This window comes from Panthera onca, chromosome A2, assembly GCF_046562875.1.
Source record: "Panthera onca isolate mPanOnc1 chromosome A2, mPanOnc1 haplotype 2, whole genome shotgun sequence".
In the NCBI taxonomy this organism is placed as follows: Eukaryota; Metazoa; Chordata; class Mammalia; order Carnivora; family Felidae; genus Panthera; species Panthera onca.
In genome coordinates, this window is record NC_138340.1 from 18,082,419 (window position 1) to 18,102,472 (window position 20,054).

The following is a 20,054-nucleotide window of genomic DNA, read 5'->3' on the forward strand; positions in this document are numbered from 1 at the left end:
GGAGCCCCATTCCCTACCTCTCTTGCCAAACTTCTTTTATCTCCTCACCTACAGCCAGAGCAGCAAGAGCTAGTTCATCCCCCTTTGAGTCTTAAGACATCCTTTTACCTAGAATGCATCCTTCTTGGTACTAGCCACACAGTAGCCATGTTTTACAACTTCCAGTGCAATTTCTGCCTCCTTCAAAGAAGTGTCTCTTGATTTTTTTTCTGCCCACAGTAATTTCTCCTCCGGATTTCTTTTTTCCTTTTTTTTTTTTTTTTTTTTAATTTTTTATGTTTATTTACTTTTTGAGAGAGAAAGAGAGAGACAGAGTGTGAGCAGGGGAGGGCCAGAGAGGGATGGAGACACAGAATGTGAAGCAGGCTCCAGGCTCTGAGCTGTCAGCACAGAGCCCGACGTGGGGCTCAAACCCACAGCTGTGAGATCATGACCTGAGCCGAAGTCAGACGCCCAACCGACTGAGCCACCCAGGTGCCCCTCTCCTCTGGATTTCTAACCTGTTCTTTTGTTCCTTCCTTCTATCCATCCATCCACATTTACTGACATTGTTCTAAGTGTTAACTATATGCATCAATGAACAAAACAGACAAAAATTCTCTGATTGGAGCTTACCTTCTGGCATAGGGAGCTAGATAAGAGGATAAATGAGAGAGAGAGAGAGAGAGAGAGAGAGAGAGAGAGAGAAGGAGAGGAACAGTAAGGAGAAAATAAAGTAAGGGAGATAGGGTGTGTGTGTGTGTGTGTACTGAACCTTACTAAAGACCTAAGTGAGAAGAAGTCTTTCAAGTGACAGTCTAAAGGATATAAATAATCCACAAAGATGGTTTTGAGGAGATTTGGGAGCAAAAGTCTGATTAGACTGGCCTCAAGAGAGAATAGAAGAAGAAAAACTAGATACAGCAAATATGGACAACTCCTTCAAGGAATCTGCTATAAAGATAGAGAGACAAAAAAAGTGGTGGCTGGAGAGTAAAGAGTGGTTTAAAAAAGTCGTATTTTATTTTTTACGAAAGGGAAGTCAATGCTACATTTTTTTGCTGAGAATAATAATCCAGTTGAAGGACGCAGATTATGCAGGAGAAAGGCAGTAACTGCTGGAAGGATGAAGGGATGAGATCTAATGTATAGGTGGACACTGGACTCAAATGCAAGTAAGGAAGGATAGATGTGGTAGGAGTCTATGGAAACTATCTTCTGTTGCTTTTATTTCCTTGGTTAAGAGAACAAAATCATCTGCCAGGAATGAGAATTTGGGAGGAGGTACTGGTTTGGGGAGAGAGAAGGTAAGAAACGCTTATCTAGGAGAGCAGAGTGAAAGAAGTATGGAGACACAGTATGAATGCTGGCATCTAAAGCCTACTAGAAGTTAATGATCAGGTGCTCAAAGTAAGGTCAGCCAACGGGCCTGTGTATTTTCCCTCAATCAAGTACAGCTGTGGTGCACATACAGCCTAAGAGGACAGTTGGGATTAACCAGAATGTGTTTTAGACAAGCAAGGAAAAAAGAAAAAGGAAACTGAGGATATGTGCCACAGAGTGGTTATAATCACTGAGCAAGGAATTTAAGGTTAGTAAAAGAGGAAGTGAGGAACAGTAAAAATGAAGCAAGATCAAGTTGTCAGCGGTGGAGCAGGGCAGCAAAAGAGCCCAGGCAACATCAGGCAGCGGGAGACTGGGATCGCTGAGTATGAGTTGTGATGCCTGTCGTTCCAGAGTATGACCACGGGGGTGAGTGGTTGAAGTAGGGTGGAAGACAAGAGGTGAAGAAATGGAGGGCAAGATTTGAAGAATTATCTAGATGGAAATAAGAAGAAACAGCCCGTGGATTATTAGATAACTAAAACAAGGAAGAGAAGCGACTGACAGAATATAATAACGTGAGGTTTGAAGGCGAGGGTTTTAGGGAGGAGGGAGAGAGAATGGTTTGGAAGCAATAAGGAACAACAGAAACATTCACCCATCTATCATCAATGTTACAAGGAAAATGGAAGAGAAGAACCATCATCTGAGAAGCCTGTAGGGCAAGCCAAGCTTCAGCTAGATCAGGAAAATAATACACTCCAAAAACAGGCTGAGATTTTAGGGGATTTAGATGAAAACTGACTGAGAGGGTCAGAGGGTACAAGGAAGGGTTCTTAGAGATAGAAAGTACTCAGGACAGTGCTACCTTTGGGCACATTATCACCTTGGCTGTTCGAGTGACTTAACCTCTGCTTTGTCCTCAGTTTCTGCATCTGTCCACTGGGGATAATCATGGCGTGTACCTCATAGTACTAATGTGAGGATTATGTTCAAGGACATAAGGAAGGCAATTAGAGAGATCTTAAAATGTACACCTACCACACAGTCTGCACTAAAAAAATGTTAGTTATTCCTACAGGCTATTTTCTCTCCCTGCATAATCATTTTGATTCTTCTAAGAATCTTTTACTTTCACTTAACATTTGAATAATATTAAAAAGTTTTTTTAATTTTTTTTTAACGTTTATTTATTATTGAGACACAGAGAGACACAGAGCATGAGCAGGGGAGGGGTAGAGAGAGGGGGAAACACAGAATCTGAAGTAGGCTCCAGGCTCTGAGCTGTCAGCACAGAGCCCGATGCGGGGCTCGAACTCACAAACTGCGAGAACATGACCTGAGCTGAAGTTGGTCGCTTAACCAACTGAGCCACCCAGGTGCCCCAATATTAAAAAGTTTTAGGGGCGCCTGGGTGGCTCAGTCGGTTAAGCGGCCGACTTTGGCTCAGGTCATGATCTCGCGGTCCGTGAGTTTGAGCCCCGCGTCGGGCTCTGTGCTGACAGCTCAGAGCCTGGAGCCTGCTTCAGATTCTGTGTCTCTTTCTCTCTGACCCTCCCCCATTCATGCTCTGTCTCTCTCTGTCTCAAAAATAAATAAACATTAAAAAAATAAAAATAAAAAAATAAAAAAATTAAAAGTTTTAAATCTTCAATAAGACTGTAACCTCTAAGGAGGAGGGATGATATCATGTACTTGTCTGAGTTCTCCACAGAGTTCAAGGCCTAAACAACACTGACAGAAAGCCCAAGCAGCAATTCATGAACTAACACCACCTGTGACCTCTGCAGAAGATGTCACTGTACTCTCTCATCTCCGAGATCTGTCTTACACATGTCAAGAGATATCACTAATTGTCTGGGGAAAAAGGGGTATAGGGCAAGGATAAACAGAAATGGGAGATAATAGTGCATACAGATCTCACACCAACCTTAACTGCCACTCTATTTCTTCTCTGTAGCTGTCTCTCTACACATAAGAACATATTTTTTTCTATCTCCTTTCAACAGACTTTGGTGTACAACTTACCAAAGGCTTTCTGAAACATAAATGAGCAGATTTTCTCAAAGAAAAGGATGGAGGGATAGAAAAGGGATTCCAAGTGTTACTAGAAATTAGGTCATATGATAGTTTAAAATCAAGAAACCTTCCCAAGAATGAAGAGATATAAAAGAATGGTGTGAGGGGTGCCTGGGGGGCTCAGTTGGTTGAGCGTCTGACTCTTGACTTAGGCTCAGGTCATGATCTCAGGGTCTGTGAAAATGAGCCCCAAGTCAGGCTCTGTGCTGACAGCACAGAACCTGCTTGGGATTCTCTCTAACTCTCTCTCTCTCTCTCTTTCTTTCTCTGCCCTGCCCCGCTCAAATGTGAGCATACACACTCTCTTTCTTTCTCAAAATAAATAAATAAACATTAAAAAAAAAAAGAAAAAGAATGAGGAACACCTAGGTGGCTCAGTCAGTTAAGCATCCGCCTTTGGCTCAGGTCATAATCCCACAGTTCAGGAGTTGGAGCCCTGTGTCAGGCTCTGTGTAGACATCTCAGAGCCTGGAGCCTGCTTCAGATTCTGCATCTCTCTCTCTCTGTCTCTCTCTCTCTGCCCTTCCCCCAACTTGCACTCTGTCTCTCTCTCAAAAATAAACATTAAAAAAAAAAATGATGTGATACATACAGCTCACATAGTAATTCTAAAACACATTAACCTCCCTACTATACAATCATAGAAACTCTAAATGTATCCAAAACTCAAACATTTTACTTATGAGGAAACTTGCAGAAAATATATTTATCAGTTCTGTAAAAAAAAGGAGGACTCTTCTTAGCTTCAGAGAAATCACGAAAAAAAAGAAGATATATATATTCAATAAATATTTAGTGAGTGCTTGCTATGTGCTAGGCAGTGTTCATGGTACCAGTCACATATTAAAATTCAAGTCAATAAAAAATAGCAAAATTAAAATAAGCAGCACAACCAACTTGGGAAACGTTGCATTGAAACTTTCAAAAGGTTAAAAATGATGACAGAAATTTGCTCAAACTTACAAAAAAATAATCGCGATCATAATAGATAAAAGAGAAAAATACTACCAAACTAGTCCCATAGGAGAAAATAAAACATTTCTCATATTTGGAAAACACTCATTTTTGTTAATAATCAAAGGAGTGCCAAATAAAACAATCTGAGGTACTATTTTACATCTAAATTAAAGTAGTAGGCACCACCTATATCAGTGAGACAGTGGCAGAAGAGAGGCCTTTGTAGGGTGTTCTTTCTCCCTGCAGTCTATTCTGTAGAATGCCTCTGGAAAGCAATACACAGAAAAATCCAGGCAATGCTCAAGTCTCCGACCAGAGAGTGCTACTCAGCACTATAACTGAGGAAATAATTTTAGTGGTTCAACAGTGTATGCAAGAAGTTAATACAGCATAATCTAGAATACCAGAGAAATAGCAATACAGAAAGTAGTTTTTATGAATAGACATTTTCCCAAAGAAGACATCCAGATGGCCAACAGACACATGAAAAGATGCTCAATATCGTTTATCATCAGGGAAATACAAATCAAAACTACAATGATGTATCACCTCACACCTGTCAGAATGGCTAAAATCAACAACACAAGAAACAAAAGGCGTTGGCAAGGATATAGAGAAAGGGGAGCCCTCTTGCACTGTTGATGGGAATGAGAATGGTGCAGCCACTCTGGAACACAGTATGGAAGTTCCTCAAAAAGTTAAAAATAGGCGCGCCTGGGTGGCTCAGTTGGTTAGGCGCCCGACTTCAGCTCAGGTCATGATGATCTTGAGGTCCATCAGTCTGTGCTGACAGCTCAAAGCCTGGAGCCTGCTTCATACTCTTTGTCTCCCTTTTGCTCTCTGTTCCTCCCCAGATCACACTCTGTCTCTCTCTCTCTCTCTCTCTCTCTCTCTCAAAAATAAACATTAAAAAAAGAAAAATTGGGGCGCCCGGGTGGCTCAGTCGGTTAAGCGTCCGACTTCAGCTCAGGTCACGATCTCGCGGTCCGCGAGTTCGAGCCCCGCGTCGGGCTCTGGGCTGATGGCTCAGAGCCTGGAGCCTGCTTCCGATTCTGTGTCTCCCTCTCTCTCTGCCCCTCCCCCGTTCATGCTCTGTCTCTCTCTGTCTCAAAAATAAATAAACGTTAAAAAAAAATTTTTTTTAAATAAAAAAATAAATTAAAAACAGGACTACCCTAGAATCCAGCAACCACACCACTAGGTATTTACCTAAAGAATACAAAAATACTAATTCATCTCTCTTCCTCCGCCCCACTTGTGCTCTGCCTCTCAAATAAGTGTTAAAAATTTTTTTTTAAAAAATACTAATTCATAGGGATACATGCACCCCAATGTTTATAGCAGCATTATCTACAATAGCGAAATTATGTGAATGGCCCAAGTGTCCATCAATTGATGAATGGATAAAGAAGATGAGGTGTTTATATACAATGGAATATTACTCAACCATAAAAAAGAATGGAATCTTCCCATTTGCAATGACATGGATGGAGCTAAGTGAAATAAGTCAGTCACAGAAAGACTAAGAAGCATATGAATTCACTTACATTGGAATTTAACATGTGGAATTTAACAAAACAAATGAGCAAAGCGTTGTTAAAAAAAAAAAAAAAGAGAGAGAAAGAGGGAGGCAAACCAAGAAACAGACTCTTAACCATAGAGAACAAACTTATGATTACCAGAGGGTAAGTGGGTGGGGGGATGGGTTAAACAGGTGATACGGACTAAGAAGTACACTTGTTGCAATGAGCTATATGCAAGTGTTGACAAAAAAAGTAGTTTTCAGAAGTCATAATTATGAACATGGAAAAATACTAATGACATAAATGAGACAAACTAATATGTACATATATACTCAGAACTTGAAACAGAATGGAGGAATTGCAGGTAATTTTTATAATGTTCTGTAATGCTGCTAACTTATCTTTTTATTTACAAGATCAGTTTATTTTTATTTAAAATAATCCCATCTTAAAACAGCATTTTGGCAGTATGTTATGAAAGAGAATACATACCTGATACTCGCCGATCAAATCTGCCAGGAATTGGGACTGCAAAACAAAGAAGAAGCAACATTCAGGCATCATTATGTCACATGACCCCACCTTTAACAATAGAACTAAAAGCACTTTAATACCAAATGTTGGGTCAATTCATACTCTTCTATAATCAACCACAGAGAGTAGTTCAACATGATCATATAAAGGCAACATAAAGAAGAATTTATCTTTTTGAAAACAAGCTCATTATAACTTCAATGTACTCAAGGTGGCAAATTTACTTGTTTACATTCATGTTCATCTAATTTGTATCATATTGGGACACCTGGGTGGCTCAGTCGGTTAAGCATCCAACTCTGGATTTCAGCTCAGGCCATGATCTCATGGTTCATGAATTCGAGTCCCACATCTGGCTCCACACTGGCCGTGTGGAGACGGCTTGGGATTGTCTCTCTCTCCCTCTCTCTCTTTCAAAGTAAATAAGTAAACTTAAAATTTTCTTAAAAATAATAATTTGTATCATATCAAATGAATAAGAAGTCTACTGGGGCACCTGGGTGGCTCAGTCGGTTAAACATCTGACTTCAGCTCAGGTCATGATCTCATAGTTCATCAGTTCAAGCCCTGTGTCGGGCTCTGTGCTGACAGCTCAGAGCCTGGATCCTGCTTTGGACTCTGTGTCTCCCTCTCTCTCTGTCCCTCCCCTGCTCATGCTCTCTCTCTGTCTCACAAAAATAAATAAAATGTTAAAAATTTTAAAAAGTCTACTAAATTTATTGGTAATGATATTAAAAAGTTAAATTTTCTTCTTTAATATTCTTCAAAGATAATACCAAGACTGCCAGATAATAGCATTTAAATTTCATTTTACTTTTTATTTATTTTTTTTTTAATGTTTATTTATTTATTTATTTGTTTGTTTTAATATATGAAATTTACTGTCAAATTGGTTTCCATACAACACCCAGTGCTCATCCCAAAAGGTGCCCTCCTCAATACCCATCACCCACCCTACCCTCCCTCCCACCCCCCATCAACCCTCAGTTTGTTCTCAGTTTTTAACAGCCTCTTATGCTTTGGCTCTCTCCCTCTCTAACCTTTTTTTTTTTTTTCCTTCCCCTCCCCCATGGGTTTCTGTTATGTTTCTCAGGATCCACATAAGAGTGAAACCATATGGTATCTGTATCTGTCTTTCTCTGTATGGCTTATTTCACTTAGCATCACACTCTCCAGTTCCATCCACGTTGCTACAAAAGGCCATATTTCATTTTTTCTCATTGCCACGTAGTATTCCATTGTGTATATAAACCACGATTTCTTTATCCATTCATCAGTTGATGGACATAAATTTCATTTTAAAACAATTTAATAAGTTTTACACTAAAGTGAAAAAGAAATTAGCTGTTAAGTTATATTCTCATTCAAAACGGGTAGGTTTTCTCCTGCCCATGGTTAGTGTATTAATCAGAAAAATGTACCACATGTCTTTAGGTTGAAAAATAAACATAAATTTTCTCTTTGCTAATTTTTCCTGTTTTTTACCTATCATTCCTTATGTTTGGTGGTTATCTAAATTCTCAGTACTAAACTATATCATTTGAATAATGTAGGGTTTTTTTTTTAAGATTTTTTTTAAAGGAAACTCCACCCAATGTGGGGCTAGAACTCATGACCCCAAGATCAAGAGTCACATGCTTTACCAACCGAGCCACCCAAGTTCCCCAAGGTGGGTTGTTTTTTTTTTTTTTTTTAACTTTCAGAGCTTAATCTGATTATCGTAATTTAAAAAATTATGTAAATATCCCTTCTCACCCTCCATAAAAGGAGAAATTTGAAGATTAGTGAAAAATAAATTGAAGGTGGCTCAGAGAGCCAAACTCAACTAATATGAGGCCTCAACAAAAATAGACTCAGGAAGGAGACAAATGCTTATTCACCACAACAGAACAAGAATTATCTTTTTGTATAGCTTGGGGTAAAAGTTATGTTATTGGAACAAACAGGTAAAATTTCAAAAGAAAACCCGAGCCATTATTGATAGAAAGTACCTATGATAGTCCTTTCCCACTTCCTCAGTGAAACTGTGGATTTGTCAAAATTAATGCACCCACCAGCAAAGAAAGATGGTAAATTCAGTTCAACAGATATAGGTAGGGTACCTAGTACATGACAAGCACTGTTAGTAGACAATTTGGGAGACAGTAGTAGATTAAAACAAAGACTCCTGGTTTCATGAAACATGCACTCTAGCTTGAGTTGTGTGGGAGAGTTTCCTTCAATCACTTAAAACACACGTTCCTGTCACTCAAATAGATTAGATGAAATGTGTAAGAGCTTACACTCTCAATCCAGGCCTCATGGGACTTCCATAATTAAAACCCCACTAAACATCAGTATATAACCTAAAATTATAAAACATACAATGAAACAATTTAGCATGGGTGCTATCAGGGAGTATATCAAAAAAGGATTAGATATTAAAATTATGGAACTATAATCAGAACAGAATGTTTAAAACAAAGACAAAAATGGGAATCAAAGCATAAATAAAGGAATAAGATACAACCAAAACAAAGCAAGGAGGATTGAAAAAAATTTGGAATTTCTAGGAAAAAAAATAACACATTGAAATTTTTAAAAACTATGATGTGAGGTAACTTCTCTGGGTACATAACATCTAAAAGTGCTGGAAATTGTAAAACATCACTACCAACAACTTACTACAATAATACTGATGTAAATGTACAGATATAAATCGCAAGGAAAATCAGAAAATATCTGGAGATAAATGAAAACAAAAACAATATACTAAAACTTAAGGGTGTACTAAAAGTGCAAAGAGGGAAATTTGTAGCTACAAATGCTTATGTTCAAAAAGAAGAGGAGTGCCTGGGTGGCTCAGTCGGTTGAGTGTCCAACTTCAGCTCAGGTCATGATCTCACGGTTTGTGGGTTCGAGCCCCGCGTCGGGCTCTGTGCTGACAGCTCGGAGCCTGGAGCCTGCTTCGGATTCTGTGTCTCCCTCTCTCTCTGCCCTCCCCCGCTTGCACTCTGTCTCCCTCTCTCTCTCTCTCAAAAATAAATAAACATTTTTTTTTTAATTTTAAAAAAGAAAAAAAGAAAAAGAAGAAAAATCTCAAATTAATAAGCTAATTGTATACCTTAAGGAAGTAGGGGAAAAAAGGGCAAACTGAACCCTAAAGCAGCAGAAATAAGGAAATTCAGAGTGGAGAGAAACTAAAATAAAGCATAGGGAAAAAAAAATCAGTGAAACTGAAAGTTGATTCTTTGAAAAGATCAACAAAATCAATAAGCTGCTGATTGACTTAGACTGGCTAAGAAAAAAGAAGAGTTAAATTACTAAAATTAAAGTGGGGATACTACAATGGAATACACAGAAATAAAAAGGATTATGATACTCTGAAAATAGTATGCCAACAAACTGAATAACCTAGATGAAATAGAGGAAATAGACAAATTTCTAGAAATACACAAACTTCCAAAACTTACACAAAAGGAATAGAAAAATCCCAACAATCTGTAACAAATAGGGGGATGAAACTGGTAATCAAAAATCTCCTGACAGGGACGCCTGGATGACTCAGTTGGTTGAGGATCAGACTCTTAATTTCGTTCGGCTCAGGTCATGAATTCATGAGTTCAAGCCCTGTATGGGGCTCGGAGTGTGGAACCTACTTAAGATTCTCTGTCTCTGTCTCTGTCTCTCCCTCCTTCCCTCCTTCCCTCTCCCTCTGTTCCTTCCCCTGCTCACTTGTTCTCCTTCTCTAAAAAAAAAAAAAAAAAAAAAAAAATCCCTGAACAGAGAAAAGCCCAAGACTAGATGTCTTCATTGTACATTCTACTAAACATTTAAAGAATTAACATCAACCCCTGTTATACTCATCCAAAAAAATCAAAGATAAGGGAATACTTCCTAACTTATTTTATTTTTTTCAGTTTTTAAAAAACTTTTCATCTTATTTTTTATTTTATTTTATATAGAGAAAGAACACACACGGTGCGGAGAGGGGGAGGGAGGGAGGGAGGGAGAGAGAGGGAGAGGGAGAGAGAGAGAGAGAGAGAGAGAGAGAGAGAGAGAGAGAGAGAATCCTAAGCAGGCTCCAAGCTCAGCACAGAGCCTGACAAAGGGCTCAATCTCACAACCCTGAGATCATGACCTGAGCTGAAATCAAGAGTCGGACGCTCAACCAACTGAGCCACCCAGGTGCCCCCTTAACTCACTTTGTAAGGCCAGCATTACCCTGATACTAAAGACAGACAAAGGCATTGCAAGCAAACAAAATATTCATTATGAATATAGACATAAAAAATCCTCAAAATCCTCAAAAAAAATAGTACCTAGCAACATATTAAAGTGATTATACACCATGACCAAGTGGGATTTATCCCAGGAATGCAAGGGTGGCTCAAAATAAAGAATGTCAAGCAAAATACACCACATTAATAGAATGAAGAGGTGGGGAGGGGCAACTACATCAGCATCTCAATGATGCAGAACAAGCATTTGACAAAATGACACTCTTTCATGTAAAAAATAAAGTGAGAATATAAGGGAATTTCCTCAACATGAAAAAGGCACATATGAAAAACCCACAGCTATCACCAACTCAATGGTAAAAGACTGAAGGTTTCTCCCTAAGATCAGGAACAAGACAGGATGCCTGCTTTTGCCATTTCTATTCAACATATTACTGAAAGCTCTGGCCATAGCAATTAGGAAATAAGAAGAAATAAAAGGCATCCAAATTAGAAAGGAAACAGTAAAATTATCTGCTTGTGGAATGACATGATCTTCTATGTAGAAAACCTTAAAGAATCCACACACACAAAAAAAGTTAGACTTAATAAATGAATACAGCAAAGTTGCAGGATATAAAATCAACATGCAAGAGGTGCTTGGGTGACTCAGTTGGTTAAACCTCCCACTGGCTCAGGTCATGATCTCACAGTTCGTGAGTTCAAGGCCCACATCAGGCTCTCTGCTGTCCACACAGAGCCCACTTCAGATCCTCCCTCTCCCTCTCTGTCCCTCCCCTGGTCACACATGTGCATGCTCTGTCCCTCTCTCTTTTTTTCTCTCTCCCAAAAATAAATGTTAAGAAAAATCAACACCCAAAATTGTATTTCTATACAACTGCAATGAACAATCCAAAAAGAAAATATTTTTAAAACTCCATTCATGGGGCGCCTGGGTGGCGCAGTCGGTTAAGCGTCCGACTTCAGCCAGGTCACGATCTCGCGGTCCGTGAGTTCGAGCCCCGCGTCAGGCTCTGGGCTGATGGCTCGGAGCCTGGAGCTTGCTTCCGATTCTGTGTCTCCCTCTCTCTCTGCCCCTCCCCCGTTCATGCTCTGTCTCTCTCTGTCCCAAAAATAAATAAAAAAAAACGTTGAAAAAAAAACTCCATTCATAACAGCATCAAAAAGAATAAAATATTTAGGAATGAATTTAACCAAGGAGGTGAAAGATTTGTACACTGAAAACTACAAAACATTACTAAAAGAAATTAAAGGAGACATAAATAAACCTTTTGCATTATATATCAAATCATCATGTTGTACACTTTAAATATCTTTAAATTTTTTTTTTAACGTTTATTTATTTTTGAGACAGAGAGAGACAGAGCATGAATGGGGGAGGGTCAGAGACAGAAGGAGACACAGAACCCGAAACAGGCTCCAGGCTCTGAGCGGTCAGCACAGAGCCTGACGCGGGGCTCGAACCCACAGACCATGAGGTCATGGCCTGAGCCGAAGTCGGACGCTTAACTGACTGAGCCACCCAGGCGCCCCTAAATATCTTTAAATACTTGTCAATTGTACCTAAATGAAGCTTGAGAAAAAAAGACAGAAATAAATGGAAACCCATCCCATATTAAAGGACTAAAAGACATAATATTGTTAAGATGACAATACTATCCAAAGTAATCTACGGATTCAATGCAATCTCTATTAAAATTCCAATGGTGGCTTTTTTTTTATAGGAATGATAAAATCCATCCTAAAATTCATGTAGAATCTCAAAGGATCCCAAGTGCCCAACTATTCTTGAAAAAGATAAAGTTGGAGGACTCATACTTGATTTCAAAACTTACTACAAAGCTACAGTAATCAAAACAATATGGTATTGTCATAGGGATAGACATATAGACCAGACCCATGGAATAGAGAACCCAGAACTAAACCCTTCATATATGTGGTGAATTGATTTTCAATAAAAGTGCCAAAATCACCCAAGGGGGAAAGGATAGTCTTTTCAACAAATGGTGTTGGGAAAACTGGATCTCTACCTGCAAAAAAAATGAAGCTGGACTCTTACCTTTTTCACCATATATAAAAATGAAGTCAAAATGGACCAAAGACATAAAATTAAAATTATAAAACTCTTAGATGAAAACACAGGAAAATCTTTATGACACTGGATTTGGCGATGTTTTCTTGGATATAACATCAAAAGCATAGGTAAAAAAAAAAGAAATTGATAAACTGGACTACTTCAAAATGAAAAACTTCTGTGTATCAAAAGATACAACAGGAGTACATGGGTGGTTCAGTCAGTTAAGCGTCTCTTGATTTCAGCTCATTTCATGGTTTTTGAGTTCAAGCCCTGCTTCAGACTCTGTGCTGACAGAGTGTAGAGCCTGCTTGGGATTTTCTCTCTCTGACCCTCCCCACCCCAGCTCTCGAGCTTGCATGCTCTCTCCCAAAATAAATAAACTTAAAAAAAAGACACAACGAAGTGAAATGGCAACCCATGGAATGGGAGAAAGTATTTTCAAATAATGTATCTATTACATCCAGAATAAAGAATTCCTACCACTCAACAAAAACAACAAAAACCAATATGTACAAATGACAGATAACCACATGAAAAGATACTCAATACTACTAATCAACAGAGAAATGCAAATGAAAAACACAATGAGATACCAATTCACACCTTTTAAAGATGGCTACTATTAAACACTTTTTTAAAAATACTTATTTTGAGAGAGAGAGAGAGAGAGAGAGAGAGAGAGAAAGTGGGGAAGGTGTAGGGGGAGAGAGAGAGAGAGAGACTGAATCTGAAGCAGGCTCCAGGGTCTGAGCTGTCAGCACAGAGCCCGAGGGGAAGGCTGGAACCCAGGCACCCCTAAAGATGGCTACTATTTAAAAAAAAAAAAAAAAAAAAAAAAGCAAACAAACAAAAAAAAACAAGAGCAGGGGTGCCTGGGTGGCTCGGTCGGCTAAGAGTCTGACTTCCGCTCAGGTCATGATCTCGTGGTTTGGGAGTTTGAGGCCAGTGTCCCAGGCTCTGTGCTCACAACTCAGAGCTTGGAGCCTGGAGCCTGCTTCGGATTCTGTTTTCCCTCTCCCTCTGCCCCTTTCCTGCTCATGCTCTGTCTCTCTCAAAAATAAACAAACATTAAAAAACAAAACAAAACAAGAACAGATAATAAGGGCGGCAAGAATGTGAAGAAATTGGAGTCCTTTTGCATTCTTGGCCACAATGTGAAATGGTGCAGCTGTTGTGTAAAACAGTATGGCAGCTCCTCAAAGATTAAAAACGAATTACCATACGATCTAGCAATTCTACTTCTGGGTATATATCCAAAAGAACTGAAAGCAAGGTCTCAAAGAGATATTATAGTACACCCACATACATAGCCAAAAGGTGGAAGCAACCCAAGTATCCATCAATGGATGAAAAGATAAACAAAATGTGGTATACATACAATGGGATATTATTCAGCCTTTAAAAGGAAGGAAATTCTGAAACTTGCTATAAGATTCTACGAATGAATCTTGAAGACATTATGCCAAATAAAGTCAGTTACAAAAAAGACAAATCTTGTATGATTCCACTTATATGAGGTACCTAGAATAGTCAAATTCATAGAAATAGCGAGAATAGCAGTTGCTAAGGGGGAGGGGAGAGGGAGGAGTTATTATTTAATGGGTACAGAGTTTCAGTTTTGCAATACCCAAAGATGTCTAGAGATAGATGGTGGTGATTGTTATGAATGTACTTAATGGCAGTGAATTACTTTAAAATGGTAAATTTGGGGGCACCTGGGTGGCTCAGTCATTTGAGCGACTGACTCTGGATTTTGGCTTGGGTTATGGTACCAGGGTTGTGGTACCAGGGTTGAGCCCCGTGTCAGGCTCTGTGCTGAGTGTGGAACCTGCTTAAGATTCTCTCTTTTTCTGTCCCTCTCCCCTGCTTGCACTTGCCCCTCTCTCTCAAATTAAAAAAAAAAAAAAAAAAAGGTAAATTTAGGTTCTGTGTATCTGTCTACAATTTTTAAAAATGTAAATACGTGTAAAGCAAAAAATGACATTATAATGTATATGTGTGTGTACACATGTGCATGTGTATATAAAGAGGAAGTAAGAGAGAAAGCAAAGCATGGCAAAACATTAACAAGCAGTCAATCTAGGAGTTCACTTGCTCTTTCAATTTTTCAGTAGGGTTGCAATTTTTTCTAATAAGTATTTAAAAATTAATCTCAATGTAGCCCCTCAAATCAAACATGATAGACTTTCATTTTTTATCATTTCATTTTTATTCTGTTGTCAAATCATGTTTCTGTATAACCAATTCAAAGTAAATTAAATGCATGCATAGTCTTTTTTTCTTTTGAATTTTTAAATTTCTATCATCTTTATTAAAGTATATGTATATTTATGTTAAATTTATATAAAACTTATGTTTACAGTTTATCTGTACGTGTACTTATTTTATTTTGTCCAATGTTTATTTATTTTGAGAGAGCATGAGCATGAGTGGGGGAGGGACAGAGAGAGGGAGAGAGAATCCCAACCAGGTTCTGTGCTGTGTGGAGCCTGATGTGGGGCTTGATCTCATAAACCATGAGATCATGACCTAAACCGAAACCAAGAGTCAGATGCTTAACTAAGCCACCCAGGCACCCCTTAATTTTTTTTATTTGAATATTGTTGACCTGTTACATTAGTTTCAGATGTACAACATAGTAATTCAACTTCTGTATACATTATGCTATGCTCATAAGTGTAGCCTACCATCTGTCACCATTCAATGCTATTAGAATATCATTGAGTATATTCCCTATGCTGTGCTTTTTATTACTATGACTTATTCATTCCATAAGTGGAAGCCTGTATCTCCCCCTCCGCTTCACCACTTTGTCCATCTCCTCATCCCACTTCTGGCAACTGTCTCTGGATTTATAGGTCTAATTCTGCTTTTTGTTTATTCATTTGTTTTTTAGATTCCACATATGAATGAAATCATATGGTATTGTCTTTCTCAGTCTGACTTTTTTCACTTAGATAATACCCTAGGTCCATCCATGTAGTCACAAATGGCAAGATCTCATCTTTTATGGCCCCAAATAGCCAAAGCAATCTTGAGGAAGAAAAACAAAGCTGGAGGTATCACAATACCAGATCTCAAGATATACTACAAGGCTGTAGCACTCAAAACAGTATGCTACTAGCACAAAAAGAGATACATAGATCAACTGAACAGAAGAGAGAGCCCAGAAATAAACCCTCGCTTAAATGGCCAATTCATCTATGACAAAGAAGGCAATAATACATAATGGGGAAAAGACAGCTTCTCTTTAATAAATGGTGCTGAGAAAACTAGACAGCTACATGCAAAAGAGTGAAGCTGGACTACTTTCTAACACCATACACAAAAATAAAGCCAAAATAGATTAAAGATCTAAATGTGAGATGTGAAACCGTAAAAATCTTCGAAGAGAACAAAGGCAGTAATTTCTGACATCAGCCATAGCAACATTTTTCTAGATATATCTCTTGAGACAAGGGAAAAAAAGCAAAAATATATTATTGAGACTACATCAAAATAAAATCTCCTACACAGCAAAGGAAACCATCAACAAAACAAAACAGCAACCTACTGAATAGGAGAAGATATTTGCAAATGATATATCTAATATATCAAAACATAGGGGAGCCTGGGTGGCTCAGTTGGTTAAGCGTCCGACTTCGGCTCAGGCCATGATCTCGCGGTTTGTGAGTTTGAGCCCCGCACCGGGCTCTGTGCTGACAGCTCAAAGCCTGGAGCCTGCTTCAAATTCTGTGTCTCCTCCTCTCTGCCCCTCCCGTGCTCATGCTCTGTCTCTGTCTCTCAATAATAAATAAATGTTACAAATTTTTTTTTTATTTTTAAAAAATTTTTTAAAAATGTTTTATTTATTTTTGAGACAGAGAGAGACAGAGCATGAACAGGGGAGGGGCAGAGAGAGAGGGAGACACAGAATCTGAAGCAGGCTCCAGGCTCTGAGCTGTCAGCACAGAGCCCGACGCAGGGCTCGAACTCACGGACCGCGAGATCATGACCTGAGCCGAAGTCGGACGCTTAACCAACTGAGCCACCCAGGCGCCCCCAAAAAATTTTTTTTAAATATTCAAAATATAAAGAACTTACACAATTCAACACCAAAAAAACCCAACCCAACCCAACCCAAAACAAAACAAAAAAACCAAAACCAAAAACCCAAATTAAGACAGGACACCTGGCTGGCTCAGTCGGTGAAGAGTGCAACTCTTGATCTCGGGGTTGTGGGTTTGAGCCCCATGGGAGGTGTAGCGATTACTTAAAAATACAATCTTTAAAAAAAAATGAGAGACAATTACTGTATGATTTCACTCATATGTGGAATTTAGGAAATAAGAAAAATGAACAAAGGAAAAAACAGACCAAAAAACACTCATATACAGAGAACAAATTGGTGGTGGCCAGAGGGGAAGTAGGAAGGGGGATGAGTAAAATAGGTGAAGTGGATTAAGAGTACACTGACTGTGGGGTGCCTGGGGGCTCAGTCGGTTAAGTGTCCGACTTCGACTCAGGTCATAATCTCATGGTTCATGAATTTGAGCCCCACATTGGGCTCTGTGCTGACAGCTCAGAGCCTGGAGCCTGCTTTGGACTCTGCGTCTCCCTTTCTTTCTGCCCGTCTCCAGCTCACGCTGTGTGTGTGCCTCCCTCAAAAATAACATTAAAAAAAAAAGTACACTTATTGTGATGAACACTGAGTAATTTATAGAATGGTTGTATCATTATAATGTAAACTTGAAACTAATGTAATACTATGTTAATTATATTTGAATAAAAACTAAAATTAAAATAAAAAATTTTAAATGGGCAGAGGACTTGAATAGATGTTTTTCCAAAGACATACAGATAGCCAAGATACATGAAAAGATGCTCATCAACACTGTCAGGGAAATGCAAATAAAAGCCACAATGAAATATCACCTTATACTTGTCAGAACGGCTAAAATCAAAAGGGCATGCATAGTTTTTTAAAGTAAATTAAATAATGTGCTGAAATTCATTGCGTTTCATAATATATGGAACTAAAATTTTAATTTTTTTTGAATGTTTATTTATTTTTGGGAGAGAGAGTGAGAGAGAGAACAAGCGGGGAACAGGCAGAAAGAGAAGAAGACAGAGGACCTGAAGCAGGCTTTGCACTGGCAGCAGAGAGCCCAATGTGGGGCTCAAACTCACAAACCGTGAGATCATGAACTGAGCCAAAGTTGGACGTTTAACTGACTGAGCCATCCAGGCACCCCTAAAAGTTTTAAATGCAGACTTAAAATCACTATTTTCATAAATCATGCAAAAAAGACAAAACGATTTTTTAAATTTCTGAAGCATTCTGTTGCTACAAAAGAGTACAAAACTATAAAAAAGGAAAAGTTGACTTGTAGTGGAAAATGTAATTAAAAACAAGAGTCTTAAGGCATTTAGCTTGAATGAATGAGTGGATGAACATGCTGCCTGATAAACCGATGTACAATTTATTTTTAAATTAGTACATGTCTTCCAAGGTTTTATAGGACCAGAAGAAACAGCTGCTGTTGGAGCAAGATACACTGCCAAGGCATCCAGAGAATGTTAATAACTATAGCAGTCAAAGAGACCACCTTGTTCTAATTTCACCACTACTTAGCTCAAAACAGCCCATCAGACTTTATGTGGATCAGATGAATACTCAACTAGCATAGCAGGTATAAGAAAATCCTCCAACGGAAAACACTGCCTAAAATGTTCTTCAATTTTCATTAAAAACACATACTGATAGGGGATAAAAAGACTTAAAATGTAGATTACCTGGTCTGAAAACATGGCCTCAAAAACATTAAAAATGCTACCTTGGTGGAAGTTAAAGTTCATCATTCCTGATGAAAGGAACTACTAAATGTTGACATGCCTTGAAAATTAAAACATGGTTCTCCTGGAACAGGTAGACTATTATATGTGAAGAATAACATTAAGAACATGCTAGAGAAATTGAAAACATTTCCAAAAGTCTCTCCTGTTTTAAATTCAAACGTGGAGCTTCCTGGGTGGCTCAGTCAGTTAAGCCACCTACTTCAGCTCAGGTCATGATATAATGGTTTGTGGGTTCTAGCCCTGCATCAAGTTCTGTGCTGACAGCTCAGAGCCTGGAGCCTGCTTCAAATTCTGTGTCTCCTTCTCTCTCTGCCCCTCCCCTGCTTGCGTGGTTGCGCGCTCTCTCTCTCTCTCTCTCTCTCAAAAAAAAAAAAAGAAAAAACATTAAAATAATTTAAAAAAATAAATTCAAACATGTGATTCAACAAGATAAAAGACTTTTCACTATAAATGTAGCAGGGAAGAGCATAAAAACCTGGAGAACATAATCAGCACAACTAAGGCAGGGCAAAGCTCAGAAGGACACAACATTCTACGACTGTTGGAAAGGCAAACAGCAGGTACACTGAACCTAAAAGCTGGGCTGGCAGGATGTTAGCAGCACCAACTGTGTACAGAGGTAGGCGATGAGAGTAGGATATTAATGAGGGCCTTGTGTTTGGGGGACCAGTATAACAGCACAGCAGAGTAAAACTCAAAAGTGGCATGCAAAGCAGCTGTGAGAGCAGGCCAATAAGAGTGGTGAATCACACAAAGGGGAGTGCCAGGAAGGACTGCCACCAACGGGTGGCAGTTGTGCCAGGCCCTCATAGGCCAGGGGATCAAAGTGCACCTCTGAGCAGATGAAACAGCCTGAGGAAAGCTCCAAAGGCAAGAAAGTTTTCAGCGGAGTGTGACTGTCCCAGGATGACTAGAAACACAGATGAGGGAGAAGCAGGGTATCAGGGGAGTAAGGCAAGGAAAGTGTTGGGCAATCTGCTTAGGGTTCTGAGACCCAATCAATCAATAAACTAGAGAGCTCATTGTTGGCTTACACTAAAAAACATAATAGTAACAATATATATTTTTTAAAGGTAAAGAAGGAGGGGTGCCTGGCTGGCTCAGAAAGAGCACTATTTTCCTAGGGTTATGAATTTGAGCCCCACGTTGGGTACAGAAATGATTTACTTACATACATACATGGAAGAAGGAAAAGAGAAGACAGAAAAAAATCCACCATGATTTCACACTCACAAATTCATTCTGCTTTCTCTGTGGATCAGGGAAAGGGAAGAATGCTGTTATTCTTCCTTCACTTTTTCTCTATTTCTCCATTCAATATGGATATCATTCGATCCATAAATAAGGGTGCTGTCAAAGATCCCCCAATCATAAAACGTCAGAGTGGTACAGTATCTATGAAGTCCTCTGGTCTGGCCGTGACAAACAGGATTCATCTCACATTGATAGCGACTCTAACTGATGTTACTGCTCCACCTGAATCATCACTGACTCTTTCCCTTCTTTCATTACTCACATCTACCG

The 20,054-nt window shown here is 38.9% G+C and overlaps 1 protein-coding gene across 1 annotated transcript in view; it reads right to left on the reverse strand.

Annotated features, from left to right (window-relative positions):
- Window positions 1-20,054, reverse strand: part of PRKAR2A (protein kinase cAMP-dependent type II regulatory subunit alpha) — a 108,753-nt gene that overhangs the window by 42,461 nt on the left and 46,238 nt on the right. Inside the window, exon 2 of the mRNA XM_078443093.2 lies at window positions 6,354-6,389. Within this exon, the coding sequence (XP_078299219.1) occupies window positions 6,354-6,389 (36 nt within the window). The remainder of the gene's footprint in view (window positions 1-6,353; window positions 6,390-20,054) is intronic.